This window comes from Lutra lutra, chromosome 4 (assembly GCF_902655055.1).
Source record: "Lutra lutra chromosome 4, mLutLut1.2, whole genome shotgun sequence".
NCBI classification, from domain to species: Eukaryota; Metazoa; Chordata; class Mammalia; order Carnivora; family Mustelidae; genus Lutra; species Lutra lutra.
Window position 1 is genome coordinate 39,257,242 of NC_062281.1, and position 20,740 is coordinate 39,277,981.

A 20,740-nucleotide genomic window follows, 5' to 3' on the forward strand; every position below is an offset into this window, starting at 1 on the left:
GTAAAGACAAATAGAGTCTAGGCTAATTGCATTCACTTTCTTCTTCTGATTAAAAAAAAAAAATCAAATGTTTCTGTGGACCTCTTAATAATACTACATGGCCAAGGCAAGGTGCTTCAGTGGCTTGTGAATCTATACCACAAATTTGTACCTAAGATGTTCACAATCTTGGCACAAACCAAGATTTATTTTTAATGTTCTGTGTTTTCTTCCAGTACTCTTATTATTTTTTAAAGTTTTTAAATGTAATATAGAGTGGTACATATGTATTAATAGAAAGTATGTTTAGCCATCATCAAATCAATAATGAAATAGAGCTTTATTTAATGGCCAATTTTCCAGGAATGTAGATGTTTCAAATACAAGGAAATATTCCAACCATGTGTAAACAAGGGTCTACCAACGGACCCCCTACTAGCAAAGCATCTGCCCTGCTATGTTTCTGTGGTAGCTGTTTGACTCATCCATTGAAATCCCTTTTCCAAGGGGTTTTCTTGAGTAACTTGTTATTTTCATTTCATCAATGTTTATTTTGGCATCTGGACTTTTTTTGACCTTCTAAAGGAAGTGTTGTGGTGTGGTGGACTAAAAGGGCATTTAATTCTTTAGCACACTGCTCATCTTTGGAGAGCAATTAGTAATGCTAATTTTACAGTTATGAGAATTAAGCAACATTCCTATATAAGGAAGGCCCTTTCCACACAAAATCCCCCATCAATGGCAGTGACTTCTGCAGTTAATATGTTTGGAACAAGCAGAAAACCATAATAATTGTTCTGTAATAATCTGTAAGTAAACTTTAAAAACCATGATGCAAATGCATAGGACCAAAAATGTTCAAGGCAAGTTTTAATTGGATAGAATATGTTCTTACTTACTTTCTGATTTACTTCCAGAAATATTCTCATGTCCAGTTGGCTCACCAGGAACACCCAAGGCCCTACTTCAAGAGCACGTTGTGGTGGGCTGGGGCTGCCCTCATGGCTGTGGGCGAGATGGGCAACTTCGCCGCCTATGGATTTGCTCCCATTACTCTCATCGCCCCATTAGGCTGTATGTCTGTCACAGGTGAGCCATTTCTCTGTGTTTTAACAAAAACAAATGTTTAGAGATCAGAATAATTGGCAAAAAAAACCCCACATATAACATGAACAACACATAAATAAGAGAAGAGAGTCGACTTCCTGTTTTCTTAGCACTTTAACTTAGAACAATTACCCTGACTTCACTGATCCCCAGTCAGGCTGCCCCCTTACCCATGAAGGAACCTGCACTTTGTAACTGTAGTATTTATGTTTAAAAGCCTGATTTCCAGGGGCACCTGGGTGGCTCAGTGGGTTAAATCCTCTGCCTTTGGCTCAGGTCATGATCCTAGGGTCCTGGGATCGAGCCCCACATCGGGCTCTCTTCTCAGCAGGGAGCATGCTTCCTCCTCTCTCTCTCTGCCTGCCTCTCTGCCTCCTTGTGATCTCTGTCAAATAAATAAATAAATATTTATTTTTAAAAAAAAAAAGCCTGATTTCCAGTGTCTGCATCTTAATAAATTAACAGGAACAGCAAATGTTATATCATGCTTTTTAAATTATCAATGAATTATCTAAAAGTGTTTGTGATACACCATGCTTTATTCATATGTGAAACTGATATTACATGTACTTAGAGTGTTTGATGCCTGATCTTGACTCCATAGTTCAGTATCTCTTTTACGTTAAGAATTAAGGGACGCCTGGGTGGCTCAGTTGGTTGGGCGGCTGCCTTCGGCTCAGGTCATGATCCCAGCGTCCTGGGATCGAGTCCCACATCGGGCTCCTTGCTCAGCCTGCTTCTCCCTCTGCCTCTGCCTACCACTCTGTCTGCCTGTGCTCATGCTCGCTCCCTCTCTCTCTCTCTTTCTAACAAATAAATAAATAAAATCTTTAAAAAAAAAAAAAGAATTAAATATTGGTGGGTATGATGGCTCAATTGGTTAAGCCTCTGCCTTTAGCCCAGGTCATAATCCCAGCATCCTGGGATTGGGGTGCATCAGATTCCCTGCTCATGGTGGGGGATGGGAGGTCTGCTTCTCCCTCTCCCTCTGCCCCTCCTCTCTGCTTGTGCACCATCTCTCTCTCTCTCTCAAATAAATAGATAAATAAATAATCCTTTAAATAATCCTTTTTTTTTTTTAAAGAATTAAATATTGGGGCTCCTGGGTGGCTCAGTTGGTTAAGCATCTGCTTCTGGATTTAGGCTCAGCTCATGATCTCAGGATTGTGGGATGGCACCCTGTGGGCTCCGCGCTAGGCCTGGAGCCTCTTAAGATACTCTCTCTGCCCCTCCCCCTGCTCACGTGCTCACATCCTTGCACACTCTCTCTCTGAAATAAATAAATATATCTTTAAAAAAAAGAATTAAATATTGGTTATTCTACATTACTATAAGAATGTGTAATTTTATAGTACTGTCAGAATCAACCTACTTTCAAAATTTATGATTTACTAAATATATCTAGAAAAGAGAATATGAGATGTTGTTAAAGACTAAAAAAATAAAAGAGCAAAAATCACTGCTAAAAAGATGAATAAATTTTCTAAGCCTTGTTAAAATCAATAAAATCTTTTTAGATTTACTCTTTATTTGCTGCTATGGCAACAGCATGTTTTTAAATGTGAATTTGAAGCCTCCACTGAAGTAGAAAGGAGTTGATGGTTATTGTCTGCTAACAACTAGATCAAGTGTGAGATGCACTCACATGCTCCAATTTAATATTTCTCCTTTAAAAAATATGATATTCATAAAGGAAGCATAGTTTAAACCAAAATAATATATATTCGAAAAGAATGTAATTTATTTTGATAGTAGTTTCTGCCTCTTAATATTGTATTTAAAATATTTCTGCCTCAAAATATTGTATTTAAAATATTTTCACGGTATACTGTAGTAGAATATCTAGCAAAGAACACTTTTTCAGCTTTCTAGGAATTGCTCAGTTAAAATTGCCATCCTGTTATTAACTCTGAATACACACCATTTATGTAATCATTGCTGTTTTTAACATTCTAATAAAATGAGCAATTTTAGCATATCTTCTCTTTGCTATACATACCATGTACATAGACATTGTGGATTTCTTCTTTCTTCTCAAAATCTGAGAAATAATAGATAAAAGTTCTAGTTATATTGTAATCTTGGGACCTCTACAGGCCCCAATTATTCTAAAAATGTTGTATTATTCTTCATAATGACTGTATGTTTAGAGCTGGTTTTCATTTTTATTTCTTGTTTTGCTTCATGCTTAGCTTCCATGAAATAGGCAAAAAAGTGTCCAGGAATATAAACAGACACCTGGGGGAGGGTTGAGTATACCATATGATAATGAAATTTTCCATTTATCTCGAGTCTCCCAGGTACTGGTAATCCTTTTTTCTGGGAACAAGAAAAAGAGAGCTATTCCAACTAGCCCAAAGAAAGGGGAGTGTGGCTGGATTTACTGCAATGATCAGGGATTTCACAGAAATGAAATACAGCCAGGCCCTGTTGGGACCTAAAGTGAGAATTTGGAAGTTGCCAGAGATTAAGGGTCCCTTGATACCCCTGACAGACCTTCAGGGAAGCTGCATGTGAAGCTGCTCATCTTGGCCGGACTTGCTCAAAGCTCCCATTAATAGTAAGAAGCTTAAGTTTTCTCACTCACCTTAGACAGTGTCCTGTCCTCCCCAAGTCCCCATGGGGCCAGTCTACCTACTTTCAAACTCTGAGCCCACTGGTTTGACAGATGGAACTTTCTCAATGTTACAGATCATTTTCGTTCTGTGCTCTTGGCCCCAATTAATATTTCAATGTTAGAACCTTTTCAGCAACCTCCCTCTCTGCCCATAAGATGATTCAAAGAAGTAAAAAAACAAAAACAAAAACAAAAACAAAGACAAAAAACTTATAGCCTCAAATACAAACCATTTCCTACTTTACAATCTTTGCAAATAGCAATATATGCTTGTAATATTCCCACAGCATTCCGGAGCCAAATTTAGGTTACTGTGAAGTGTTTTGGGTGGGTTATGGGCCATTGGTGATTGGCAATATTCCCCAGAACAAACCACTACCACCCTGAGATTCTTTATAAAGATTCTAGAAACTCTAAAGGACCTGAAGCAAAAAAGGAAAGTATTTTTAAAATAGCCATATCATATGGCTCTGTGTACAGATGAGACAGAAGAGTGTCCATGTTTTTCTGTGCTGGAATTTTTCCTCTTATTATTTCTTGGGAGATTCATGAAAGAAATCAGACTTCCTTCTGAGTTTTAAGAAAACAGACCAAAAAAGATACTGTATTTTGGATGGAATGGGAGTTTGCATATTCTTTTCTGGCCTTTCTTCTATTTTTTGTTGTTTTTATTATTTTTTTAAAAAGAAAGAAAATTTTAAAAAGCTGGACCTCCTAAGTAGGGTGTTTTCTTTCATCTTCCTTCCTCTGCTTAGGTGATCTGATTCACACAAACCCTGTGCTCCTTTCACCCTTCCAGAAGTAAGGAGAGATCCCATGGAGGTCATCCTGTGCTCTGATCTCACTGCACACAACATGCCAGGCCTGCTAATATGTCAGACCCGCTGTCTTATCTTACATCATCAAAATTCTTTTTCCCTTTGTAACTTCAACTGAACAGATTGTTCTCAGGACTAGCGTAGAAGAAACACTATGATAAGCATTATGGTTCTTTCAGTTTGGGCTCTTCCCACGTGGCGGTCTCCAGCCATCTTCCTGTCTATCCTTTCTTTCCCTTGCTGTGTGCGTGTGTTCTGCTGACCCCGCTGCCACGCTCACCTTGAAACAGCCAATGCTCAAACACTATTTTACCGGTGGCTCCAAAGGTGTTCTGAGAAACAAAGAGCTCCACGATCAGAAAGATCTCTGCCGTATTGGATTTTCAATGTTAGCCTGATTTCGTGAGGGCAGGGCTCAGCAGGGCGCAGCCTAGGACAGGCCCACGCACACTGTGAGTCTCCCAGAGACAGATGCAGTAGGCCAGGTTTCCAGAACCTGCTGACCACACAACATTTTTACATGAAGCACTGCAAAGGACAGCAGTTCTGCAGAAAACCCTGTATGGAATTCTTAAAGCAATGCCACGTGAGTAATTACCCAATCTCCACTGCCTGGCTTGGGCGAATTATCCAGTCTGCCGGAGTCTCAAGGATTGGGTAACAGGCCATAATCCTGGCAGATTTGAACGCCCAGGCCTGGGTCTGGCTTTTGGAGAATATCAGAGCCCTGGTATCCTTGTGTCACCTTGCTCTTTGAATCTATTTTTCTCACTAAAAAATAGGTCCAAAGGCTCATTCTGACTAATACGCTCGTTATGCTGGCAAGGTGGTTAATTCTGGATGTTGACTTGTGTTTGTGTTTCCATTAATTAAGAAAGCTCAATGGATGTTTTTCCTTTTTCTTTCTTTTTTTTTTTTAAGACTTTATATATTTATTTTAGAGAGGGAGAGAGAGCAAGTGAGTAGGGGGAGGAGAGAGGGAGAGGGACAAGCTGACTCTGCATGCACTGAGCATGAAGCCCAACGCAGGGCTTGATCTCACAACCCTGATATCATGACCTGAGCCGAAATCCATACTCGGACCCTTGCTTCCCCAACTGAGGCCCCCAGGTGCCCCTTAATGGATGTTTTCAATTTCGTCTACAGCCTAGGCTGGATATTTGTCCCAATAAAACAGCAGTTAAGTGGTCAGGAACACACGCTCTGGGGCCACACAGCCAGCTCTAGGATTCACATCTCAGTTCTGCTGCAGGAAAGCTCTGTGACCTCACACAAGTAGTATAAACAGGTTGAAGCCTCAGATCCCTAATCTGCAAAATGGGGAGAAAAAAGAGTTCTTACCTCAGAAGTTGTCCTGGGGGAGGTGGCAGGAACAGAATAAACACAAACACCTAAGAACGGTGTTGGACACAGACTACAGTGTTTGACATAATGACAACCCTAGTGATTGTCACTGTGACTTACAGTAATTATGATCACTCAGAAACAAAGCACGTTATTCTTTCTAAGGGCCTCTGTTCCCCAGCCCCAAAAGATGGCTGATGATTAAATTCTCTAAAATGGAGGAGCCAGTTTAAGAAAAGCTCTTTATTGTTCTTACCCATGTAATAGTTAGTTTTCAGGGAGTGGAAAAGTAGGATCCTCGCAGCTCATGGGTTCAGCCATTGAACTGCAATTACCCTTTGACTTCTCCACATCCACCAACCAAAACATGTTGGAAAATACCAGAATTTCTGAATAACCGACAAAGACAAAATACGTTAAACACACACAGATATTTGTCAGAGGAAAAACATGGCAGCCTGAGGTGTGTGTGTGACTTCGTGTCTTTTCACTCTGGCTTCATAGCACTTTTGTGTACTTGCTAATTGACTTCAGAGAGGCTGAAGGACCGGTTTCTTTCAGGCCTAACTGCAATTTGGGAATGTGTGTTTGGAGAAACTATTATACCAGAAATCGAGTAAAAAGAAAGAAGTTAGATATTCTGTGCAGTTTGTAATAAAATTTTAAACTACTGCTAATCCTTCCCTCCTCAGAAGGCCTTTCTTGGCTTCTAGACTAAATTAAACAGGCTTATTCTCTATTCCCTTAACATCCCACGTGGGCCCTCTTCGTTCTATGTAGTGCCTTTTTGTGACTAGAAAAAGGTAGCCTTTCTTGTGCTGCTTTATTTCTGTTTGTCTGGAAATTATTATAGTATGGTGATGTCATTAGTACAGGACACTTTAGTACCACCTGTCATAAAATTGTCCTGAAAAATACACAAATCGACAAAATAGGCGATGTGCTTCCTCAGACATTGTGTCTTTGTGCACTCTGCCACCTGCTCAAACACACACCGCAGTCCTGGTCCTGCATTTCCCCTCCATCGACTTTCATCATTCTCATGATGACCTGCTTAATGTCTTTTCCTCACCATTTAACTGAGACCCAGGGGACATGACTGTATATGTCTGCTTGCATTCCATCTTTTTTTCTCCAGGAAAGCAGAGTGCAGGGAAATCATATAACACAGCTTTGTAGACCTGGTTTGAATTTGAAGTTTGATAAAATGAGGATAGGATGTTCTGTTCTAGGGTGTTAGAAGACAAAAACACTTACTTAAAAGCATGATAGTTGAGCATTTCATTGCAAGGAGCTCATGGAAATTCACTTCTGTACATGCTTAATGGTTTATAAGCTTGTCCTCTGGGGGTTAAGTTAAATTATTTGTGCATCTACAAAGTCCAACCTTACATTTAATATTTTCCTTTTCCCCTCATCCTCATGATGTATCTATGCTCTGCTTAAGCATTGAAAAAAAGGATGCAGCCATCAACAGTCAAAAGAATTGAAATCCCATGGAATTAAGGAGATTCATGGTAAACCTTAGTCAATATAAAATTAATTTTTCTGGGGGTGGCAAGGGAGATTGTTGCAGGGACAAGGAGGGTAGGAGAAACAGAACATAATGAAAACACCAATGACAATTTTCAGTTCTATACCCCTGAGTGTATTGACTTAAAGTAATCAGAAGAGAGTTCACAGAATACACCACCTTCTTCCAAGTTAAATTCAGGCAGGACTTTAGAAATAAAGGTAAGAAACGAGTATGGAATGAGCAGCCGCTATGTCGGTAATGTATGAGACACATAAACTTGCTATTTTACTTCATTCTTGCCCAGATGACTAGAAGCCGGTAATGAATAGATTAGGCTTGAGATGAATTACATGAGATCAAACACTTGGAATTTTACATGGAATGATAGAATCAATAGCAGCAAGATCTCCTTGGCCCTGGAAAAATTTCCTAAGAGAAGTAGTCACCGTGTGACTGGACTAATTCAGATGACGGCTGGAGAGCCAACTGCACCGAGAAAATGAGGAGAGAATGAGACATATGACCGATAAGTCTTTTCCATCTCCCATTTTCCCCCAACATACTGGCTTCGGCTCAAATGGAAATTCATGATGTGAAATATATGTTGTTTCATGTATCTGTCTTGTGCTGTGATGGAACTCTGAGCTGAAGTGTGTCTGTAACCCATTAGGCGATGGTCATAGTGTAGCCAGAAAACCCTGGTGAGGCCTTTGGAACTCTAAAGAAGTCATCTCAAGCAGAAACTTCGGTCTCCAAGATTTTTATTAGAAACAAATGAAAGGAAACATAAACAGACCAATAAGCAAGTGACCTGTAGCATTCCACGAACCTAGATGCTGCGAATTCTTCCAGACCTCCGGAGCCCCGTGCTTAGTGCCAGGCTGGATGAGATCACTGGAGCTCCAGACCACAGGGGCTGCCTGTGGGCACTGCACATGGGCATTTATTTTAATGTCGGAAATATACAGAAAAAAAATTCCTTTTTTTGGTGGCTTGCTGGGTTGTCTGCTTTAGCAGATTTGTCCCCAAATTTCAGAGCACAGGATGAAGCCCTGAAGTTCTCATTTTATGTCTGCTCATGCACTCAGCTGAAAGCATCCCTAAAACCTAAAAAGCTCTATTTGTAAGGTCTTTCCCACTCATGCTGATTTTTTGAGGACGCCATAAATATTTCTAGAGAAATTACTCCTGCTGAAGTAATACGCTATCATATAAATTTATAATACAGAGTTAATCTTCTCAATAATAGAGTTTTTACTTTTTTGGAGTCTTTTCAAGTGTAATCACTAATGTGTGTCAAGAAAAATGTAGAAATGAAAGAATGATTACTCCTAATCCAAGTGAATTTCCTTATTTGAAATTATACAAATTACCTATGAACTATTTCTGCAGTATCTTCAATAAATAACAATAGCAATTTTTTTTATTAACATGAATTACTTGACACTTGTATTCCTGCCAATATGGTAGAGCAACTTTTTTTCTCTACAAAGAAACATTTCTCAAACCATCACATCCTCAGACTTTCAAATCCAAACTCCATGGAGTACGTTGTAATTGACATACATTCCCCCTACAATGCTACAACTAGGAGGGAATAATAATTTGGGGGTAATCAATACCACCATACGGTTATAGTTGATTGAGCCTGGGAGCTCGCTGAACGTGTCCACATGTTTGAAGCTTGATTGTGAGTGACGGGAAAGTGCTTTAGTGGTTCGCTTTTTAGCAGTGCAATAAAGTTGCCATTATAAGTGGTCAGAAACCACAAGCCAGATATTTACATGTGAGGATCTGTTTGTAGCATTATTATATAAATATGTTCTTTTCATGTCAGGGACTATTTTTTTTACAAAAGGGGTTCCTTTACTGCTTTGTCTTCTGCTTTCCCATTGTGTAAAAATATACCCCAGTTTCTCTTCAGATCATAGAGGTTAAACAAAAAATTGGATGACACTAAATGAAAATTGATGAAACATTCACTGTGGGCTAGATGAGATTCCAAAAACTGGTGTCCTGTAGGTCAGATCTGAACTTTGCTGTGTTTTGTTTGGCTTAAACAGTGCTTTGAAAGACTATAAACTAATTTCCCATGTTTAAAAATTGGACCATGACACACAAAAAGTGGTTTGCCTTAAAGAATCAGACGTAGTGGGATGCCTGGGTGGCTCAGTTGGTTGGACAACTGCCTTAGGCTCAGGTCATGATCCCGGAGTCCCGGGATCGAGTCCTGCATCAGGCTCCCAGCTCCACGGGGAGTCTGCTTATCCCTCTGACCTTCTCCTCGCTCGTGCTCTCTCTCACTGTCTCTCTCTCAAAAAAACAAATAAAATCTTAAAAAAAAAAAAAAAAGAATCAGACGTGGTAGTCCTGGACTTGCATTTGGCTAGGGCTGAATTATGGCTGTCACCTTTCACTGGTCTTGTATAATCTAGGTCACTAGTCCTCATAGCTACAGCAACCCACCCTCGTCACACCAGTCTACCATCCACAGCCCATCCCCCTTCATTGCCCCAACCCACCACCTTCATTATTTTGCCCTCTGTAGAGGATTGCCTAATTGGCCCCTAAACATTTGAATTCATAACCCATGGAACAAAGGTTTTTTGGTTTTGTTTTTTACAACTGAATCAGATAAGAATATTATATCCATAATCAGAGTTGAATAAAGTGTAATCAATCATTTTAGTTCAGGGTTAAATTTGCCTTTTGAGGAGTGGTCACAATTGCATGAAAAAGAATAAGATACCTAGGAGTAAATTTAACCAACGAGGTAAGAGACACGTACACTGAAAACTATAAGACGCTGATGAAAGAAATGGAAGAAGACACAAATAAATGGGAAGATAGTCTGTGCTCAAGGATTGGAAGAATTCATATTGTTAAAATGTCCATACTACCCAATGCAATCTACAGGTTCAATGCAATCCCTATTAAAATTCTAGTGGCATTTTTCACAGACTAGAAAAGACAATTCTAAAATTTGTATGGAACCACAAGACTCTAAATAGCCAAAGCATCTTAAGAAAGAAGAACAAAGCTGGAGGCATCATGCTCCCTGGTTTCAAACCACATTACAAAGCTATAGTAATCAAAACTGTATGGTATGTCATAAAAACAGATGCAGATCAATGGGCCAAAAGAGAGAGCCCAGAAATATACCCAGGCATTTATGTTTAATTAATTTACTACAAAGGAACCAAGAATATACATTGGAGAAAGGCCAGTCTCATCAACAAATGGTGTTGGGAAAACTGCACAGGCACATGCAGAAGAATGAAACTAGTCCACTATTTTACACAAAAATTAACTCAAAATGGATTAAAGACTTGAATCTAAGACCTGAAACTACGAAACTTCTAGAAGAAAATGTAGACAGTAAGCCCCTTGACACTGGGCTTGGCATGTTTTTTTTGGATTCGACATCAAAAGCAAAGGCAACAAAAGCAAAAATGAACAGGTGGGACTATGTCAAACTAAAAAGCTTCTGCACAGTAAAGGAAACTATCAACAAAATGAAAATGCGAGCTACTCAAAGGGAGAAAATACTTGCAAACTATATATCTAATGAGGCATTAGCATCCAAAATACATAAAGAAGTCACATAACTCAATAGCAAAAACAACAAATGACCCAGTTTTAAAATGGGCACAGGATCTGAATAGACTCTTTTCAAAGAAAACATGCAGATTCCCAACAAGCACATAAAAAGATGCTGAACATCATTAATCAGTAGGGGATGGCAAATCAAAACCACAGTGCAGTATCACCTGACTTGTTAGAATGGCTGTCATCAAAAGATAAGAAGTAACAAGTGTTGGCAGGGATGTGGGGGAAAAAAGAACCCTTGTGCAGTATTGGTGATAAGGTAAATTGGTGTAGTCACTTTGGAAAACAATATGGAGATTCAAAACTTAATTCAAAACTTAAAAATAGAATTACCATATTATCCAGCAATTCCACTTCTGGGTATTTATCTAAAGAAACAAAAACAGTGACTTTAAAAGATAAATGCATCCCCATATTCATTGCAGGATTATTTACAATAAGTAAGATACAGAAATAATCCGGGTGTCTATCAGTGGGTTAATAAAGAAAAATAAGGTATCAATACACAATGGAATATTATTCAACCATGAAAAAGAATGAAATCTTATCATTTGTGACAACATGGGTGGACCTTGAGGGCATTCTGCTAAGTGAAATAAGTCAAAGAAAGACTAATACCATATGATCTCTCTTCTATGTGAAATCTAAAAAAAACAAAAAACCAAGCTTATAGATACAGAGAACAGACTGGTGGTTGCTAGGGGCAGGGAGGGGGGGATGGGTGAAATGGGTGAAGGGAGTCAAAAGGTACAAAGTTCTAGTTATAAAATAAATAAGTCATGGAATGTAACATACACCATGGCAACTATAGCTAATAAAACTGCATTGCGTATTTAAAAGTTGTTAAGAGTAAATTTTAAAAGTTCTCATTATAAGAAAAAAATATTCTGTAATTATATTTGGTGACTGTTGGTAACTGGACTTAATGTGGTGTTCATTTTGCAATCTGTCGAGTATCGACAGAAGTAATGCAATCCTTATCAAAAATACCAGCATTTTTCATAGACCTAGAATAAATTATCCCAACATTTGTATGGAGCCACAAAAGAACCTAAATAACAAAACAGTCTTGAGAGAGAAAGACAAAGCTGGAGGGATCACAGTCCCAAATTTCAAGATATACTCAAAGCTGTAGTCACCAAAACAGCATGGCACTGGCACAAAAAAAGGACACATCAATCAATGGGACAGAACAGAGAGTCCAGAAATAAATCCATGCTTATATGGTCAATTAATCTATGAAAAGGAGGCAGGAATACACAGTCTTTTCAACAAATGGTGCTGGGGAAACTGAACAGCTGCATGTAAGAGAAAGAAATTGGACCCCTTTCCGACACCATGCACAGAAATAAACTCAAAATGGATTAAAGACCCTAAGTGTGAAACCTGAAACCATAAAAATCCTACCAGAAAACATAGGCAGTAATTTCTCTGACATCAGCTGTAGAAAATATTTTCTAGTTATGTCTTCTAAAGCAAGAGAAACAAAAGCAAAAATAAACTGTTGGGACTACATAAAAAACAAAGCTTTTGCCCAGTGAAAAAAACCATCAACAAAACAAAAAGGCAACCTACCAAATGGGAGAAGATACTTGCAAATGATATATCCAATAAAGGGTTAATATCCAAAATGTATAAAGAACTCAACAACCATAGCCCCAACAATCCAATTAAAAAATAGGCAGAGGACCTGAATAGACATTTTTCCGAAGAAGACATACAGATGGCCAACAGACATGAAAAGATGCTCAATATTTTTAGGGATACTTAAGGGAATCCCCACAAGTAGAATCTAAAAAAACAAAATGCATAAACAAAGAACAAGCAGAATCAGGCCTATACATAGGGAGAACAAACTGGTGGTTCTGAGGGGAGGGAGTGGGGGTTGGGCAAAATGGGTGAAAAAGAGTGGGAGACGTGGGTTTCCAGTTATGAAATGAGTAAGACATGAGAGTAAAAAGCACAACATAAGGAATATAGTGTTTATTGTAATAATGAAGTAAAAGGACAGATGGTAGCTACACTTGGGGTGAACATAGCATAATGTATAAACCTGTCAAATCCCTGAGTTGTACACCTAAACTAATGTAAGCTTGTGTGTCAGCTATACTCAAATAAAAAATTAAATTTTAAAAGAGTACACTAACCTTGATGAGCTCTGAGAAATGTACAGAATTGTTGAATCATTACATTGTGTCCCTGAAACTAATATAACACGGTATGTAGTTATACTTCAATAAAAAATAAAAACAAAAACAAAAACAAAAAACCGTGGGTGCCTGGGTGGCTCAGTCAGTCAAACATCTGCCTTCCACTCAGGTCATGATCCCTGGGTCCTGCGATCAAGCCCCACTTTGGGCTCCCTGAGCAGCGGAGCATCTGCTTCTCCGTCTCCCCCACCCCCGCTCGTGTGTGCATGCTCTCCCCCTCAAATAAATACATAAAATTTAGAAAAAGAGGGAAAAACCCAAATACAAATATCAAATCATTATATTGTAATGTCTGTCAATTATATTTTAAAAGATTTTAAAAATGAAGTTGTCATAAAGGGTAAAAATGAGAAGTAGTAAATGTGAACAAAATATTTTTAAGTGCCATAGTATAACACATTAAATAGTAAACAAACTCTTCTGTACTGTTAAACCTTTAGTAAAAAGAGAGTTAAGGGGCGCCAGGCTGGCACAGTGGGTTAAGCCTCTGCCTTTGGCTCAGGTCATGATCTCGGTCCTGGGATCGAGCCCCACATTGGACTCTCTGCTTGGCAGGGAGCCTGCTTCCTCCTCTCTCTCTCTGCCTGCCTCTCTGCCTACTTGTTATCTCTCTCTCTCTGTCAAATAAATAAATAAAATATTTAGAAAACAAGAGCTAAAATTACACATATAAATGTAAAAATGGAGTCCTCAGTTCTCTATTCTGCAGACACAGAGATCTAAACTCACCTGTAAAAATCTACCTGTGAGTTTTATTGTTAACATATAGAAATATGATGCTTAACTTCTGATTTATTAATCCCCAGGGTGGCTATTACAGAAGAAACCCAAATCAAGTTCATATGACCTTTCTGAATTCCCATGCCCCAGATTATTTTATAGTTATGTTTTTCTTTCACTTGTGACCTGCTATGGATCTTAGAGCATCAACCCTTGACCACATTAAGTGAAATAACTCTTCCAAAATAACAGCCAGTCCTTGGACCAAGTCTCTGAGATGTCATAGAGGAGGCAGAGAAAAGACAAACTTGGCGTTCATTTCAGGGAGCGTTATGAAGCTCAACACCAGGGCACGTGACTACTGCTGGAACTGGCACCCTCCCCCACATCTAGACTTGGTTCAGCAGAAGCCACCAGAATCTTGCTTGGCCTTAATCTGTTTTCATCTGGTAACCTGAATCAGAATTCCCTCATGTAAGTTTCTGCGTGTCAACCTTGACCAGAAAGGACCTCTATTCTTTTTTTTTTTTAAGATATTTTTTATTTATTTGACAGAGAGAGAGGTCACAAGTAGGCAGAGAGGCAGGCAGAGAGAGAGGGGGAAGCAGGCTCCCCGCTGAGCAGAGAGCCTGATGCGGGGCTCAATCCCAGGACCCTGGGATCATGACCTGAGCCGAAGGCAGAGGCTTTAACCCACTGAGCCACCCAGGTGCCCCAAGGACCTCCATTCTGATTGCTGATCTGAGTGACACCTGAATGGCTAAAAATAGAATAGTTGACTGTCCTATGATAATTGTTGAGAGTCTTCTTGACAGTGAAGCATTAGAACTTTAAGGCCTAGTGAATACATTAATAAAATGCCTCATGGGAACACCATTTTGTACCAGAGAAAGTTCTAGAAGCTTTCTTATTTTTTCCCCTTACAGAAAATATTCCTGCTGTCTTTTTTCCCCCCACCATAAGTTCTACATAACCACTGTTTAAATTTTGGTATATTATCTTACAAACGCTACCTCTCACTTTTTCTTTTTTAATGTGTTATGCTCATTTAGGTTCAGTGTCTGGCTCTGGAGTCCCTGTGTGACACCGTGTCATGAATTCAACCCCAAGTGCCCACAGATACGCTCTGTGTAGACTTGTCTGTGAGCACTCTGTTTCAGTCTGCGTCCATATGAGGGCCAGAACAGAAAAGGGTTCTTGAACCTCTGCCCAAATACGCCCCCAGTCAAAAATCTACACAAAACTATGAGTGCTGAAGTGAATGCTCAGTAGTCACTATAGTTTAATCATACCTAGCACAAATCTGTTTAATTCACAACTGTGCTCTGTGTTAATGCTTTTTAAACTATTGGTCTTGAAATGCTCTATTTCCGAATATTAACTTTTACTATAGGAGTAAAAGCAGAGTAGTTCTTTCCTCTTCCTAGGTGTTTACTAGGCAGTGGTGGTTGTTATAGCAGCAACAAGACAGGATTGAGCTTGACAAATCTCTGATTGCAAATATGTATATGGCACATTTCAGGTTATTTATTTTTTCTCATTTTAAAAATTTACTGCTCCACTTAGAAGTCATGTTATGAGCTGTTGCTCAGATACTTGTCTTTTTGCGCAGCACAGCTCTCATTTTAACCATATTTTGAAAGATAAATGAATTGTGAATGTTTCTTAACAGAATGTTCTTTTTTATCATTTCCTTCGCTAGATAAATAAAACTAAAAATCTTATTCTTTCATCTAACAATTTTGTAGAAAAGCTCACATTCTCTTAAACAAAAAAATGAGTACAGAAGTATATTAGACATAAGATCTTTCAGAGAGTAAAAGTAGCATATTTATGTTCATAAAACGCTGACAACTTTTATGGCAATTGATATCATTTCGTGCATATGGTATATTTCAAGTTTATTGTTACCAATCCTGTTCCTTGTTAGCAATGAAATTGTCCCCTACAGAGCAATTCCCCCATCCCTTCTAAAAGTGAAATTATTTATGAAACTGGTTTAGCAGCAAGAAGAGAAGAGCAATGCTGTTCTCCCTTCCAGGGAGGCAATGGAGTGTAGTGTCCGTGCAAGAGCCCTGGACCAGGGTTAAGGAAATGTGAGCTTTGGTTCCAGTTGTGCTATAATACAACTGTTTGTTAAATGAATGGATCAATGAATAAACAGACCACTTCTGTGGACCTACCTCCCAAATACCATGTTTAGGACCTGGAGTACATTGTCTCTGTATCTCCCGCCAGCTCTAAGTTGTCCCCATTCCGGGTAAGCCATGTCTCCCTTCTCCCTGGACTCATTTGCAGCGAGACAGTCATCTCAAGGATTGTTGTCATGGAATGCTTGTGGTATGTGTTAGTAGTGACTCTTCACCTATTTCTTATCAATCTACCTCTCTCTACTTGGACACATTCCTCATGTAATCACACAGGGAGTCAGTGATGGGATGGGAACGGGGTCTTGGTTTTTATGCCTTCTCTAATTCCCTAACGTATGAAACTAGTTCCTCTGAATTGTTTTGGTTCAAATATGAAATGGAAAATTTTCCGATGTTTTTACACCTGTCCCAAACTCAATATAATGGGCTATGTGTCTGTATGAAAAACATTGCTTTAGTGTTTGTAAGCCACACCACCCAATTAAATTCATGCTTGGCGAATGTTTTCCATGCTGTTTATTCTGTGTAAAACATCCATTCCGATAAATAACTCGCCCAGGACATAGCTCAGCTTGAATAAGAGAGCTAGTTGAGAAAAAGATGGAGAAAACATGAGAGAATCCCAGCTTATCTTGAATGGGGGTTTCTGGTGTGGTTTTATTTTGTTTTAAATCAGTTGTTAGAATACCAGATATAGTGATATTCAAATTTAACTGATTTAATGAATTATTATACAGACTCATTAAAATTTCTTTTTTTTTTTTTTTAAAGATTTTATTTATTTATTTGACAGAGATCGCAAGTAGGCAGAGAGGCAGGCAGAGAGAGAGGAGGAAGCAGGCTCCCCGCTGAGCAGAGAGCCCGACGCGGGACTCGATCCCAGGACCCTGGGATCATGACCTGAGCCAAAGGCAGAGGCTTTAAACCACTGAGCCACCCAGGTGCCCCCTCATTAAAATTTCTATCTATATAGAATTTTAAATGACATGGCAAGTGTAATAATATGATAACTAAGGAAACTGAAAAAAAAATTTGCATTACAATTTTATCTCAGCTAAGGAAAAATAAACACACCAACATATTAACAGCAGTTTTCTCTAGATGATGAGTTATTTTTATGATGACTTTTCTTCTGTATATTTTTACTTTAAAAAATAAACTTAAAAACATCGCTAACAATTTCTGTTAAAAATTTAAAATACAGGGGCGCCTCTTGACCTTGGCTCAGGTCATGATCTCAGGGTCGTGAGATAAGCCCTACATTGGGATCCATGTTGGGTGTGGAGCCTACTTAAGATCCTCCCTCTTCCTCTCCCTCTGCCCCTCCCCCAAATTTAATTAAATTTGTATTTAACTTAAAAATTTAAATACATCTCCCCTTGTCCTCCATGCTATTTGTTATGCTCCACAAGGGGAGATGGAGAGGGGAGTTGAGGGAAATTGGAAGGGGAGGTGAACCATGAGAGACTATGGACTCTGAAAAACGATCTGGGAATTTTGAAGGGGTGGGGGGTGGGAGGTTGGGGCCACCAGGTGGTGGGTATTGTGGAGGGCACAGATTGCATGGAGCACTGGGTGTGGTGCAAAAATAATGAATACTGTTATGCTGAAAAAATAAAAAAATTTTTAAAAAATTTTAAAAAAATTAAAAAAAAAATAAAACTGTGATCTGTAAAAAAAAAAAAATTTAAATACAAATTATATTGTGTATTATTTTGTATTATTGCAAGTTTGGATTTTCCCAAGCCTCTACTCACAGAGGAATGGCTCCATGAGAGGAAACTCAAAGAGATTCAACATATCCTATATAACCTGATGCCATAGTAGAAGGTCATGGCTCACTGAAGTTTGAGGGTTCAGTAGCATCAGTCATGGGAAAGAGGATCTTATGCCATGAGGGCCAGCAAATAGCAGGGCAGAGATCCCACAAACTCTCTTCTTTGTGTGCTAGGTAGACCCAGGAGATCTTAGAAGAAGACATATCTCAGAGTCAAATGAACTGATGGTCTTTGAGGGGAGACAGGCAAATAAACCTTCGGTATAATAAGAAAGCTATATTGCAGGGGGTAATTACACAAAAGGGTGGTTTGGTCATCTGGGTCTAGGGGAATCCAGAGGTGATCCTTGAGTCCAGAGCTGGTCACAAGAATGGAGGCAGAGTTGCAAAGGGGATAACACAAATGAAAGTCCTTTAGAATGAAACTAAACGGTGTTTCTGGGAATTCTGATGATTTGAGTAAGGATGGGCATAGAATATAAAAGAGATCAAGAACAAATGTGGTGAGTAAAGTGACAGGAGACTGAGGTCTGAGCCTGAGGTGAAGCCGGCCTGAGCAGCCCAGGGAGGGACACTGGACTGAAGAAAAGGGGATGGGCTGGACGGATGGTAAAATTCAGATCCAGCAAACCCGAGATCCTGTTGGATGTGTAGTGTGAACAGAGGGGATGGAAGGAGTCCTAAGATTCTGGGGCTCCTTAGAGGTAGCATTAGAATAGGAATTATCAGAGGACATGAAGGCAAATCATGAGTTTCAGTCTGGTGTAGATTTAAAGTTAAAACTTCCTTTCTTCCACTCTTTTGTTCCATCTCTTCTCGCTCTTTCTGCCTCCCTCCCTGACTCCCTCCCTCTCTTCCTCCCTCCCTCTCTCTCTTCTTTCTCTCTCTCTCTTCTTTCTCTCTTTTTCTTTCTTTCTTTCTTTCTTTCTTTCTTTCTTTCTTTCTTTCTTTCTTTCTTTTTCTTTCTTTCCTTTCTTCCTTCCTTCCTTCCTTCCATTTATTCATTTAGTTACTTCATAAGCTTTTATTATGCCATTGCTGTCTGCAGGGCACTATCTCAGCCAATGTCCTTGGTCCATTGTAAACCAGGCCAGTTTCTATGTATCCTCAAGCATGAGGGGGGAAAAGTTGTTTTCACAGCCACAGCTACTGGGTGCCTCTGACCAGGACATAGCTAGTCCAGGTATAAGACGCAAAGTGCTTAACTCCTTTCAAATGGCACCACATAATGTATGTTTTTATATTGGAAAAGCCACTAATGGCCATTTTCTTTCTAGGTAGCGCCATTATTTCTGTTATGTTTCTGAAAGAAAACTTAAGAGCTTCAGATTTACTAGGTAAGTAATTGGTTAACTCATGTAATTGTAGCACTGCTTAATCAGGAAACAAATAATACTATCCATAAAAAAATAGGTGCATTAAAAACTGGGGACAAATTACTGAAATGGATAAATCTGGAGATGAATGGTGTTTTCCTGGAGCTGCCTTCTGCTCCTTCTCGTGAAATAGTTCAGTTGTCATTGTGCCCGCTGCTCATGCTATTGGCCACAGTGAATTATTATTTTACATTACTATTATTATGAATGTTATGAAATTTTCATGAGCACAATAAAATCCAAGAAAACATCTGTGTTACCTAATAGAGGAACTCCACTTCAAAGGCTGTATTTGTTCGACTATTACATGGAAGAACTGCATAAAAATGAAAACCACACAAAAATCAGATGCACCAATTAACTACCTAATTTGTATTTTGCTCTTTCCAAAAGTAACACAGAACATTCCCCTTCAAAATTTTATTTAGAAATACAGCTACTAGTGGAAAAGAACAGTAGCCTTCCTGACAGAAAGATTGTTCTTATATAGCAAAACCATCATGTGTTGGTTGTGTCTTCCTCCTCTTATTGGAAATATCCCTTGTGAGAAGAGTTCTGGAACTTCATATTTTCTTCCTTGACAAAATGCTCTCTGAATTGCTGCTGACATCCAATAACAAATATGATACTTTAGGCACTTTAAATAAAGGCAATGTCTGCTCACTTCCAAGGAGATCAGATTTTTTGTAAAATCTGAGCTTTAAATGTGACACCAGTGTTGGTATGTTGAGAATTCGTTTTCCCTGATTGTGTTTCCCTTGAGCCCAGTGTCTTGAACGTGTTTTCACTTCGTCTTCCTACTTGGTTTGATTCTGCTAGTAGAGTTTTTAGTCAACATCATCAGATTTGTCATAGTTACAATGTTTTCCCAAATGCACTCATATGTGCATTGTATCTCTTCACATATATTATTGTTCTGTGCTCTTTTTTAAATATATCATGGCTTATGGAATCATTTGGGGAAGAGGCATGGAATCAGAAAGGAGAATGAGCATTTGTCTGAGTTTTACAAATGAAAAAAAATTAGGTCCTGGGGTGCCTGGGTGGCTCAGTGGGTTAAGCCGCTGCCTTTGGCTCAGGTCATGATCTCAGGGTCCTGGGATCGAGTCCCGCATCGGGCTCTCTGCTCAGCGGGGAGCCTGCTTCCCTTCCTCTCTCTCTGCCTGCCTCTCTGCCTACTTGTGATCTCTCTCTGTCAAATAAATAAATAAAATCTTAAAAAAAAAATAGGTCCTGAATCACTTTTCTCATTTATTAAATGTCTCCAGGAAACTAAATCATTTTATCTAACATATGTCATCTTTTGTAGTTAACAATTGCTTGAGTTTAAATGAAGCTGAGGTATTTAATGAGGTAGTACAGGTGGATATGTAGGCAGACTTGCTAATTATTGTGAACATTGGCGATAAAAAGATGAGGCAATGGCATCTCTGCCCTCAAATAATACAGTCAATGATAAAATGTATACAGTAGTAAGGTTTTTTTTTAAGATTTTATTTTATTTATTTGACAGACAG

At 39.0% G+C, this 20,740-nt stretch overlaps 1 protein-coding gene across 2 annotated transcripts in view; it reads left to right on the forward strand.

Moving 5' to 3' along the window:
- The window catches only part of NIPAL2 (NIPA like domain containing 2), a 75,176-nt gene that overhangs the window by 20,151 nt on the left and 34,285 nt on the right, over positions 1-20,740 (forward strand). The window contains exons 3-4 of one of the 2 annotated variants that reach the window (XM_047726762.1): positions 897-1,068; positions 19,125-19,184. In XM_047726762.1, coding sequence (XP_047582718.1) covers positions 897-1,068; positions 19,125-19,184 — 232 coding nt within the window. The remainder of the gene's footprint in view (positions 1-896; positions 1,069-19,124; positions 19,185-20,740) is intronic. The other variant, XM_047726763.1, reaches the window with a different exon arrangement.